Raw genomic sequence first — 13477 nt, forward strand, 5'->3', positions numbered from 1 at the left:
CTCTACGGGGAAGGGTGGTGTAATGCGGGCGTAAACGACCTTCCGGAAGTGACATCATGGGGGGAGGAGTTACGTCACGTGAGGGAGAGGGTAAGGGTCTATAAGGGGGGTAACCGGAAGCAGTCGGGAGTGATCGGGGACTAGGAGAAGAGAGAGGCCACGCAGGGCGAAGGGTGAGAGAGAGTGGCGAGGTCGCCACACACCCAAGCCAGGAGGATCGGCACCGTCGGCCAACGGTGACCGGCCCGGGGGCAGGAGGAGCAGCGAGGAGGCTGCAGAGAGCAGCGGGTCTGCCAGGGAGGAGTCGGCAGCAGGGGTCTGCATGGCGCGACAGCAGCCTGGGGCTGCAGAGTGTGGGCTACGGGAGCGACAGCAGCCTGGGGCTGCAGGGTGGAGAGTATATAGGGGAGTACCGTGAGGGAAAGAGATCGAACCCAAATAAAGGACACAGGACAAAGAGAAGCGTCCGAGTCTTTTATTACACTTTTAACTGGTACAAAACGGACACCTTTATTCAAGGCATCATGTTTGCAATGACCACAACACAAGTAGTCAATAAAGCAAACAAAAAGAAGCAACTCTGATAAGGATAATAATATGCACTGTCCTTGAAGTTGATTGGCCCACACCCGAGACGGCTTTCTTTAGAGCCTAGTCCCCATTGGTGTAGGGCCAGATGACACCAGAAGGCGTACAACTCAAAAACAGTGCAATATCAGAGTATTGAAAACCTACCATTATATTTTGCCACTGGTAAAAGAGATCTCATAGTGTAAATGTTTACCCCGAACTCTCAATACTCTGATATTGCACTGTTTTTGAGTTGTACGCCTTCTGGTGTCATCTGGCCCTACACCAATGGGGACTAGGCTCTAAAGAAAGCCGTCTCGGGTGTGGGCCAATCAACTTCAAGGACAGTGCATATTATTATCCTTATCAGAGTTGCTTCTTTTTGTTTGCTTTATTGACTACTTGTGTTGTGGTCATTGCAAACATGATGCCTTGAATAAAGGTGTCAGTTTTGTACCAGTTAAAAGGGTAAAAACCTACCATTATAAGTTTGAAGTAGTGGCCCATCATGCTCATGCTTCATCAGAGGCCTGAGCCAGCACAGCTGAAATCCTGTATTTGAATTTGGACAGCCATCTGTAATTAAACCATGTTCTCCGGCCTTGTAATGAATGAATGTGCAAAACATTTTATATTCCATCCGGCTTTTCACTTAATTTAGCTTAATCCATCTCTGAGAATTTTGGAAATAATACTCTTTGCAGAACATAAAAGCATGAGGCCAATGTGGATAATGAGGCCTACTGGCGTGACTTCAAAGTAATTGTGTGACATAATCTCTCTGACACAAGGTGATGCCCTATTCACCCTAAGTTCCAAATATAAAGCTACTGTTTCTTTCATAGCATGTTTGCAATAGCACAATTTAAAAACATGTATGCTTGAATTTTTTTTTTTTACAAAAAAAATCTAACAAAATATATATTTTACATTTTCATCACCACCAAGTGAAAAACTGAGCTGAGAGTGGGAGATGTTTAGAGTGCAACACATCTTGAGATCTTGCTATCCCTGATACAATATATACCACGACACTAAGAGTACATTGATTGCCTAAACGTCAAACAAAAAAAACTCAACACACTTGTCAACAACACTACCTTAAATTAAACTATATATATAATAGATGACGTTTCTGGGAATGTCCCTTCTTCATAGCACATATGTGAATTAATGTAATTCGTACATAAAAGAGGTGTTAAAATTAGTCCGACTTGCTAAGACTATATTTCCCTAAACCATTTAGACCACCACTTCTATATACACTATACTTTACATCAAACCATAAATACTCTACCAAAATGTATTAGGTAACCAGTAACCATTAAGATTATAACCATTAGAGGTGAATTTAATGTATGGGACTACTATTGCCCTCGAGTTCAAAAACTTATAATTTTAACACCACGTGTGCCCATGATAGTATCTAACGACACACCTCTCCATATTGCTTGCAGTATTCACGAGAACATACTGTCGTTGTGTGCTCATGTAATGATTTATATGGTAGTTGGCCTTCACTTTGGCAATTAGAAAATAAGGTTTTAAAGAAACGATTCTTACCGTTACAATATCTTACTATTACTAACCATACATGCATGTGAATGTGGAAACATATATAATGGAAATGCAGTAAATTACCATATGCTATGGATTTTAAGCCACACGAATTTCTCTGTATTTAATAGCAAATGCTGGGATGGTTTCTTCTAATGCAGTAGGCGTGCGTGAGACCATATTTGGATCACTTTATTGGCATGGGGCACACGTTATATGTGCACTAACTTTCCAGAGCACCTCATAACCAGGAGAATATGGTAATAACGTTGCCAACATCTGCAACAGCAAACTTATCACTTATGATTGCATTTGCAATTAAAATTAGTCTACCGTTTTTACATAGACACTAACGTGATGGTAAACTACAAAGATTTTTGGAAGGGTCCCCATGTCATCTGCCGGGCGTGCGTAATTACAGGGTGAGGCTCACAAGATTATCACGCACATGCTCACGCACACACTGTAATACACAGGCTTACATATACAGCTGGCAGACTGTTATCTTTGCATGTGTCTGGCACACTCCGGTACAAATTTAATGTCAGTTGAGAAGCTCCATGGAGTGTGCAGAAATATGAATGACAATAGTATTGACTGGATGCCTTTTTCTGTTGAAGGTGTTTGCATATTTGTTCAGATATCGCAATAGTGATATCTGAACAAGTCCTGGGTCCGCCCGACTTTCACCAACCCATCCCGACCAGCGTGGTGAAGTATGGTCAAACAACTCCCATGACCAACATGGCCAATTGTGGCTCTAAAATTAATTAATGAAAACTGTTGGCGTACAACTACATACGTTTCTGTAAAAATTGAACATGTTACTGGCTTCATCGAGCATGGGATACAATTTGAAATATACACCATTCAAATATAGAACATTGCATTTTAATTAATAATATTTCCAAATTGACCTTTTGCCAGTATCAAACGGTGTTAGACCAGAGGACGCCGAAAGCTGTCTCTGGTGTGGACACATCAGTGTCAAGGACAATGCACATATTATCAGAGTATGTTTTTAGTTAGCATTTTGACCACAAGTATTGTGGTTAATGCAGACCGTCATCCAGCAGTAGATAGGCAAAGATATGCAAATTAATATTAATGCGTATAAAGGTGTGTTACATTATGAATATAATAGCTGTTTCTGGCAAACATTTGTTTTATTGTTAAAATAAATATTCGGTGTAAACCATTATATAAGTATAGTACACATCAGCATACTCTTGTAAATAAAGCAAGCATGACATTTATTTATTATGAACAGTTACGTCTGAACACACACTATATACAGCTACAAATCAGGAACCCTTGGACTTGGGATAGGGAGTTTTATGCAACGCTTACATTTTGTTGTCATACTTACAACAGCATGACGTGTTTGCTTATTCTAGCCTGGTTTATTGGTTACAACAAAATAAATAATGCAGCTAATGCATTTTTTTAATCCAGATGTAGTATAAGAATAGATTTTTCCCCTTTTTTCTGGCAAAAAAACTGAAACCTTTTTACTAGGAATCATGTCTGCATTAACCACAATACTTGTGGTCAGAATGCCAACAAAAAACATACTCTGATAATATATGCATTGTCCTTGACACTGATTGGTCCACACCAGAGACAGCTTTCGGCGTCCTCTGGTCTAACACCGTTTGATACTGGCAAAAAGGTCAATTTGGAAATATTATTAATTAAAATGCAATGTTCTATATTTGAATGGTGTATATTTCAAATTGTATCTCATGCTCGATGAAGCCAGTAAACATGTTAATGATTTTACAGAAACGTATGTGGTTGTAAGCCAACAGTTTTCATTCATTCATTTTAGAGCCACAATTGGCAAATTTGACCATCGTACAGAAAACAGAGGCCACTTGCAAATAATCTTAAATGCACTTTAATATACAATTTACAAAGATGGTATGCTTAAATCCTAAAAATTAAACCCTAAAACAATGATTAACCCTTTCCCGTTCCGATTACGCATACGTCATCGAAACGAATCTGGAAGAAAAAATAAAATAACGTTATCGGTACCGAGGCTCCCATAAGGCCATGCGGTCTTGTCGCTACAGTTCTCTGCGGTGAGAACAATGTCTTTTAAAACAACGGCGCTATGCCTCTCTAAATAAAATTTACGCTGAGCCACTTGCATGTTCCGAGATTCAGAGGTGTACAGGACCCACCTTGCAGCTTACAGATGTCTCAGAACGGGAAAGGGTTAGTTTGAGGAATCATTACATCATCATCACGATCCACGGGCAGCCAGCCCATAGGTGTCCACTGCACAATTCGTCATTTGTTTCCACTTCCCCTTTGTGTTGTGCCAATATGCTCAAGTGGTGCACATCGTTCTGGCACCAATCTCTTGAGTCGTCAAGCCATTCTCTTCTTGGTTCCTTCCATTTCTCCAAACACGCTTTAAATGTTCCTGTTGTCCATCCTACATGTGTTCAAATAGTGCCAGTTTCCTTCTCATCACTGCCTGCATCAGGTCTTCCTCTATGTGAAACCTTTTTCTTACTGCTACCTTGGTCAATCTTTGGTTCCAGCTTAGATGCAGTATCTATCTGTAGCAATACATTTCTAGTGCAAATATCTTATCTCCGTCAGTCTTTTTAAATGTCTAAGTCTCGCAGGCATACAAAGTTGTACTGAACACACGTTCTTAAAATGTTCAGTTTGGTCTTGTAGTTGATTTGCTTGCTTATCCAGATGTTATTGAATGCTACCATTACACCTTTTAACCTTTGCGATCCTCGCTCTTATGTCTTCCGAGCAGTCGTTGACCTATGTCAGTAGACTTCTCAAGTATACAAATTCCTTTGAAATGCACAATATTGCTTTCTATCATTACGTCTTTCTCAATGTCCTCCCTTCCGAACACCATCGTCTTTGTCTTTTCCACGTTAATCCTCAGCCCTGCATCCTTTCCTGACTTATTCAGCATACAAACACTTTTCCTGCAGTACTGCGCAGCTTTCTTCCATCAGACCTATGTCATCCGCGAATCTCAGGTTATTTATTTCTCCTTGCACATATTTTCCTGTGCCGTCCGTTTGCTGTTGGAGGAATCATTACACCCAGTTCAAACTGGTTCAGTGGCTAGCAGGGTAATGACCAGCTTTTTACAGCCACCCAGCTATGCAGGTCTGGACTGGAAATTTAGACTCCCTCCAACAGTTCTTAATGGCACAAAAGTGCAGGCAGGCAGAAAGAACCACGGCAGGCGTGGACACACACGCAGCACGCATAGCACCGCACCCACCTGGGTCTTGGCTCGGGCTTGTTTCTGTCGAACGTGAGTCCATGGCATCAGCTTCTTGCTGTTTAAGGAACACATCATACAGAGGGAGGAAAGAAAACACGTCTTACTATTAAAAAAATAGCCCAAGTAAAACACATAAAACTGTAAGATTGTAATAACAGACCAAAAGGACAGTTGAACAAATGACAAAACTGTAATCATAATAAAGCCTACGTGTTAAAACTGTTATCCTTTGTGTTTTGAAACATGACTTGATTTATATACTGTACTGGTGATGGACATGCTTTGGTTCAGATGGAGTATTTTGTTCTAGTTTTTTTTATTTCCGATGCCTATCAACGTGGGTGTCAGTGTAAAGCAATGGGCAGCAAAGAAACCACATGGATGTGTTCTTACTTAAAGTGAAGAGGTATTTCTGGATGACTTAGAGCACTGAAAGCTACTACACCACAGTTAGTTTTTAGTCCTAGTATTTCTTTGACACTGAACTTTCACATCAACCAGTGATCTGCATGTAAGTTAAAGTACTTAGCACACTTTTTAAGGATAAACTTTAGTAGAACGCAAAAGGCTGAATCTTAATAAACAACTAACCAATTACTGTAGTGGACATAAGAAGCAATGATTGTACGTGGCAATTTTTTGTGGTTTATCATTTTGAATACAAGCAAAATACAGCAAATCCCTCGCCAACCGTGGACCTTGTCAACCGCATAATTCATGTACACACGGTTCATTATCTTTATACCAATTTACCAAACGCGACCTGTTAATGTTGAGTATCCACGTGTAATCACGGCGCCGCCAACACGCATTGACACATTTGGCGGGGCCACGGTTCTCCTCCGAACCACTGGGCCCTCCGTCGCACTGCGTAGCTTATCAGCTGCTGCGTTTGTTTTGTTGTGCCTCTGTGCCTGCCTCCTGGCCTGCCCCACTCATCTGTCATCGATGACCCGGAGGAAGAGGAAGGGCCGAGCCCTCCCTGGGTCCTTCTGACCACCCTTTCCCCCATCATCTCATTGTCATTGTCATCAGCATCGGTGTCATCATATTCATGGACGTCTACCCTCAATATTAAAAGTATGTAAAGTTAAATCAATGCTTATTTCCGTTGTATTACATTAGTGTGTAATGTACTCAATTGTATTCGTGTTAAGTGAAGAAACAGGGAACTTAAGATATGATGAGTCTGACCACAGCCATGGTTCCCCTAACCCCATATATTCCATAGGCCCTGAACTCAAATATTTGTGTTACATCAATGATGTGATTACAGTATACTGTACTGTAATGCCAGTCTTATGACTCGGAGGTGGAGTTATACATTTGGCAATAGGTGGTTGAGCCATAGAATCCACTCACCCAACTACTCTGCGTTCAAGCAGCCACTAGAATTAAAGGTCAAATGGGCAGAGTGCAGATTTGAGAAGCAATGGGCTGATGCTGCATAGTGGCATCAAGTTCAACCTTAGTGAAAAAGACCAATCAATAGTGGCACTGAATACTTGAGCAAAGCCACTCCCATAGTTAACAGGAGATGGGGGAAGGATATCTACAACGTTGATCAAAGCATCGAATAGCTTTGAATCCATTATATTCCATCTACACAAACCATCTGATCCACGAACCATTACAGGATTGTAGATCATAGTTTTGCATTGTTGCTATATGCATTACATATTTCACCATCATTTAGTGTCAAATTATAATGATTTAAGCAGAGGTGTGGACTCGAGTCATGTGACTTGGACTCGAGTCAGACTCGAGTCATGAATTTGATGACTTGCGACTCGACTTGCATAACAATGACTTTGTCCCACCTCTGAGATGTGGACTCGAGTCATGTGACTTGGACTCGAGTCAGACTCGAGTCATGAATTTGATGACTTGCGACTCGACTTGGACTTGCATAACAATGACTTTGTCCCACCTCTGGATTTAAGGCTTTCGTGACTGCAGGGATTCATATTCTTGGTTCTTTCGGTAAAGTCACGTAACTTTACCGAAAGAACCAATAATATGTTACTGTATATGTGATCCAATTAAATTTTCTGAGTTTTTAAAAGTGGATCTACTCATATCCGAGACATCTTCATATTGTCCATCAGTCACCACCAACCAATCAAAAAGCTCCGTTTTGTTCCCTCGGCACTATCCCCCGATTGGCCAATTCAAACGTCCCACTGATCACTCAACCAATCGGCTCGTCCAGTTCAGCTCAGGCACGGCGGGTGGTAGGAAGGGCAACAGTAACGTTCTTGAATTTGAATTCAATTTGTGTAACTTAAAATCGAGCTGATGGCTTCATCTCAGGTGGGATATGCACAGAGATGAGGTGGGAAAATGACAGAATCTATGATATATATTGCACAATATTAAGAATATTAACAGATGAGATGTTCTTCTTGGTTCTTTCGGTAAAGTCACGTAGAAGGGAAGTAATAAAATAATAAAAATAAAACATAATAAAATAAAAGCTTTAAATCGAGATGAGATGTTCTTGTACAAATGGGAAAAGGGGAGTACAGGGGGTCTCCGGTATACGTCGCCCCGATATGTTTGTTTAACACGTAGGCTTTCGCGACCAATATCCATAATACAGTACAAGTATTTTTGGGGGTTATATCGCGTAAATGTGTCGTTAAACCCGCCACAGCGAATTAGTAAGGTTTGTCACATAAACAGAACATGTCAATTCGTTACTAGTACAGCACACCGGTGTGTTGGAGAGCAAATCCAACACTCAGATTGTAAATGTTGTGGTGACTGATGGACAAGATGCAGGAAATGTCTCAGATATAAGTAGACCACTTTTTAAAACTCAGTCAATTAAATTGGATCACATACACAGCAACTATCATTAGACAATAAATGATGGTGAAATATGCAATGCATATACCACAATGCAAAACTCTCATAAGGCACACGAATGTAATAATGACAACATGTTCACTGCAATACACCCTTATATAATTAAGACCGTATAGATTAACGTCACGTTTGTGCACAGCAACACTGCCTTTATGTCTATGAAGTTTGGTAGTTTCATTTATTAGGATTTACCCTGTGAGCCATTCGGCTCTTGATTTGGGTTCAGCCGCAACAAACAATACAATTACAAGATACACCTAAAATTCATTGTACACAAATCTAAACATCACATAAGTAAACAATAAAATCCTACAGAAAAAGCACAACCCGTCCATTCTGCGTACAAAAAGTGCATAACAATCATAATACAATACAGATCAAAATTTTAAGTATAAATCTATCATAAATAAAAAAAAATCGGGCCAAAGCAAGCCCCCTCTAAAACTTACTAAAACAATGCTATATATTTTATTATATTATTTTATTATATTTTGTTTTATATTTATTCTTTAATTATTTCCATTCTACGTGACTTTACCGAAAGAACCAAGAAGATGAATCCCTGCAGTCACGAAAGCTTTAAGTCGAAATTTAATGCTATATAAACAACGTAACACCTCCAAGTTTGACTTGACGTGGGATCAGTGGTAAAACGTGGCACGTGGCAGCAGCCATGGCAAAGGCCCTCCCTGCCTGGCTGGCTGGTCATCTGCGTTGGACGATATTGACCCATTGAAATAGCGGTGAGAGAAGCCAGACAAACCTTTGTGAAGGATAGTGGGGGGGGGGGATGGGGGTTGTTGGTCAATAAACTTCAGCGATCTTCCGTAAAGGATTGTTTGTATTCGGCAGTATTAGAAGTATGGCTTTCACGCAGAAACCTCAAGTAGGCCAGAGGCACCTGTGCTAAACACGAACAGCAAAAGCGAATGTTTGTTTCACTCTGCGTGCAAGTTGATTCGCGTTTCGTGGCAGGCTAAGAGTGCACGCTTAACACTAAAGTGCCACCTGCTGGGCTAATTGCTAATATCCATTCATAACCATTAGAGATCATACAGTATTCATAGTCACGTAAGAGCCTATTGACAAAACCATCTTTCATGAGAGATCCGAGTTAAAAACAAACAAAAAACAGCTACAATGTAGCAAATAGATAAAACTAAAAAAGCATGTCAAGAAAAGTAGAACACAAAATCAGAGTAAACGTGATCCATAAGCTGAAGTGTAGATTAAGTGTCCTCACGATTATCAATACATTAAATTATTTTTTTTAATCTTGGTCCAGTATAGTTATTCACATCATATAAAAAAAACAGTGACATTCAAGCTGTCCATAAATAAGGAATCTAAAAGCTAATTGAATGCTGACGTACACTGCACAGTAATGCAACACTGATGCCATTCCGCTCCACGTTGGGAGGGCACCATATGACGATGCCCTAATTTGAGTACAGTACTGTAGTCACTCTTGGAACATAGTATAACAATTTCGATTTGAAGCTTTCGTGACTGCAGGGATTCATCTTCTTGGTTCTTTCGGTAAAGTCACGTAGAAGGGAAATCATAAAATAAAAATAAAACATAATAAAATACAATTCTCACGACGTTTCGGCCACAACGCAAGCAGCCGTCCTCAGACGACGTCTGTCTTTCCGACAGACCTGTTCTTCACCTGAGGACAGCTGCTTGCGTTGTGGTTTAGCTGTGGTTATAATGTGGATATCATGGTTGCTGTTAAGTGGTGGTAGTTGTTATAATGGTTGTAGTTATATGGTGGCTTCAGTTGTGATTGTAAAAAAAGTTTAAGGGCGATCTTGCTATGTATACACATCGTGTTGATTATGTAGACAATATTATTGATATTTTTATTGCTTTTCCTCAGCATGTCTTGCAAGGCGATGTTGAATAATTCTTGCCAGGACATTTTCCGGCACACTGAGGAGGGAGAAACCCCGGGAGCTGTTGTAATCAGTGCGGTCCCTAATATCAAATAGGGCAGTCTGCACACAAATGCCACCCTTCCTCAGTAGATCGCTTGTGAGGTCATTTCTCCCTGGCGCTTTACATGGTTTCAATCTCCGGATCATCCTTCGCACTTCCACAATGGATGGCACCACTTACAAGGACTACTTCCTCTAATATTTGAGGCACAAGCAGCACCAGCAGGGTCAACCCCACCTTACCCTATGATTTAGTTTGAGCTGAGGTATTTCCCCTCCCCCAAGACCTCAGAGTAATGCTCAGCAAACCTGCGAACCTGTTCTTTGAGGTCAGAGATCAGATCACCATTCTTTCCCTTAAGGATGGTGATAGGTGTGGCGCTGTAAGTTACTTTTTTATGTTGTTAAAAGTGATTTATCATTGCGTGCCACTGAGGCAGTTTCCATGACCTTAGCAACCCGTGACCACCACTCATCTTAGCAGCACCGCACGGCTCTCTGAACCTCCCAGCATAGGCTGTGGTAAGCCTCGTTCTTGGATGTGGGATGTTGTAGATGGTGGGAGTGGGCCTGCTGCCTACTTTCAACTAGCCAGAACACCTCCGTTAGCCAGGGATTCTGGGTAGGTCTGGACTACTTACCCAATGAAGCCATAGCAGTTGAATGAGTTTCTGTCTTGAAACTCACCCATTTCCCCTCGACGTCAGGAGGAAAGGACAATGCCAATCCCAGTTGTTAGCGATGGTGTCAAAGACGTGGTCGGCATTCGCTGTTCGTAACTATATAGTCCAGCAGACGTCCTTGCTTGGACCCAGCATGCGTCCACGATGTGAGAATGCACCGATTCAAAAACAGCGTATTGGTGATTACAAAATCATGGGCTGCACAGAAGTCTAACAGCCTTCAACCGTTGTTATTGAGCTGATCTAGCCTGTGCCTTCCAATCACTCCAGACCAGGTGTCTGCATCATGACCCACTCAGGCATTAAAGTCACCCAAGAGGATGACTCTATCCTGGGGCCACTTTAGCCAGGACCTGGGACAAGAGGTCATAGAAGGCATCTGATTCGTTCGCCTTGCCTGCATCCCTCCACGGATGTTCTGTGGGGGCATAAGCCACCACCACCATCCCTCTCCTCCCATTGATGGGAAGGTGAGCCCACAATAGCCTGGGACTCAGCTTACCACCCCTCGCCTCCACGCTCCCATACCACCTTCTTTTGTTCAAAAGTGCCCCTCCCTGTTGTTTGGCAGATTCCTACCCCGAGTGGAGAACTGCCCACCCCTCATGGTGACTGGAGCCAGAACCAGTCCACCAGATCTCCTGTATACCACAGAAGTCCAAGTGGTATTGGTCCAGCTCCCCACAGAAGAATGGAAGCCTCTCCTCGCAGTGAGCATTCGAACATTCACGTGGCCAACCTCAGTGTTTTCCTGGTGTTTCTTGATAAACCCCAAGGGGAGGGGTCGAGTCTGGCTCCACCAAATGTGGTTTTGCCTGGAGGCATCATAGACGCCTCTTCTCCCCGAGGCCTCCAGCACAAGCGTAAATGGGTGTTTTCATCGTGGTTACCGGTATAAAGTTCCCCTCCACCCTCACACACACTACCATTCACATGACATATCCTGTGTATATACATGCACACAGTCAATATTCGTGTGGTGAGTTACTCTGGCTGCATGCATGTTATCTGTCTGCTATTTTGACAGTTCACTGCTCCAGAGGTCCTTTGTCTTCCCTGCTACAAACCCCCCATAGTCCCACCTCCCTCTCGTTCACTGTTGATACAGTCTCAACGCTATGTCAACAGTGGTGTTTTCTGGGTTATGCTACCACACATACCATGTTACCGCGATATTTTGAGTGACTTTAAAATGCCACTTCCGTGGCTTTAAAGCACCACGTCCTCACGCTACTGCAGTCCCACAGCACATTGCCCTGGCAAACTCTTATTTCAACCCAACATCCACCCAACATTGGCATTTGATCCACAACACCAACTCTTAGTGTGTAGCATGTTTTTTTGGCAGTAAATACACATTTTTGGTTTGAGTATTTTTTATTGATATCTCTAGATATGACAAACTCTAGAAATGTTCACTAGAGGCCCTTACACCAGCAGAGGTGTGAGCAAGCATTGCAGGGCTGGACCCCTTAACCCTTAACTATAACAAGGTGTTTTATGTACTGTATTTATTTCATTAATTTTCACAATGAGATCCCAAATTCAGTACGTCTGTACGAATAAATAATGTGCAGTCATAAACGTTACATAAAATATTAAATTTCCATCAGCGGAAAGTGATTAAATATGAAATAGGCGGCAGGCAACCATCCCATCAAGCCAATATGAATCACAATACCGTTACGAAGACAACATTGATACCAATCACTGATTTTTGGTGCAAGCTAGATGGGCGATTACAGCATTTTACTACTGTAATCTAATTACAATGAATACATAGGGTACAGTACCTGACTCAGGCTACCGTAGCAACACGAGAATGGCATTTCTACGAGGTTGGATGACACGATAGGCATAGTGAAAGGCTACATTTAACATTTTCCTCAACAGGTTAACCTTTACAACTGCATTACTGTACTTGCCATCTTTATCAGTTATTAATGACCCGGTTAATCGTTGTAAATGCTCTAACAGCTGTAAGTAAATACCTATTTTGCGTATTTGCTGTATGGGGTCATGTACAGTTCCCAAATAACTCACAAACACCTTGTGAAAGACCCAACGCAGATTGTCCCTGGGTTTGATCTTCCACGAAGCTCATGGTCCACCCTAAACCGCCGCATCAACTGCACAAACCATGGCAGATGCGGATACCTGATGCACAAATAGACTTTGATCATCCAGAACAGGACCGTACAACAGTTAACGACACAAATGTCTGATCCACAAATACGAAGGAGACATCGCAGCGATACACTCCGCTGCTCCTGACGCGGTTGTCTGGCTTGACCACCTGAATGTGAAATTGTAGCTGTTGTTCTGCGTCTACATCAGTGGCCAAACGAAAGAAAAAGACTACAACCAGAATAGTCATCATAATTTACCTCGTCGGTTTAAATCTCATAAAAAAAAACTCTAAAGCAGTTTTTATGAAGTCTCAAAAAGTATCCCACTCATACCTGTCAACACCTGATCAGTGCCCTACCTTACTATAGAGCAATTCAGACCTTATTGGTCACCCCGTGCCCTTATAAATCTCAACGTTCATCCTACAAAGTCCCACCACAAGGGAGAAACAC

At 41.8% G+C, this 13477-nt stretch overlaps 1 protein-coding gene across 7 annotated transcripts in view; it reads right to left on the reverse strand.

Annotated features, from left to right (window-relative positions):
• Positions 1 to 13477, reverse strand: part of LOC144953594 (uncharacterized) — a 194153-nt gene that overhangs the window by 147211 nt on the left and 33465 nt on the right. For all 7 annotated transcript variants that reach the window (XM_078884172.1, XM_078884205.1, XM_078884199.1 and 4 more), the window contains exon 2: positions 5399 to 5456. In XM_078884172.1, coding sequence (XP_078740298.1) covers positions 5399 to 5441 — 43 coding nt within the window. In that variant the 5' untranslated portion in view covers positions 5442 to 5456. The remainder of the gene's footprint in view (positions 1 to 5398; positions 5457 to 13477) is intronic.

This window comes from Lampetra fluviatilis, chromosome 3, assembly GCF_964198595.1.
Source record: "Lampetra fluviatilis chromosome 3, kcLamFluv1.1, whole genome shotgun sequence".
Lineage (NCBI taxonomy): Eukaryota > Metazoa > Chordata > Hyperoartia > Petromyzontiformes > Petromyzontidae > Lampetra > Lampetra fluviatilis.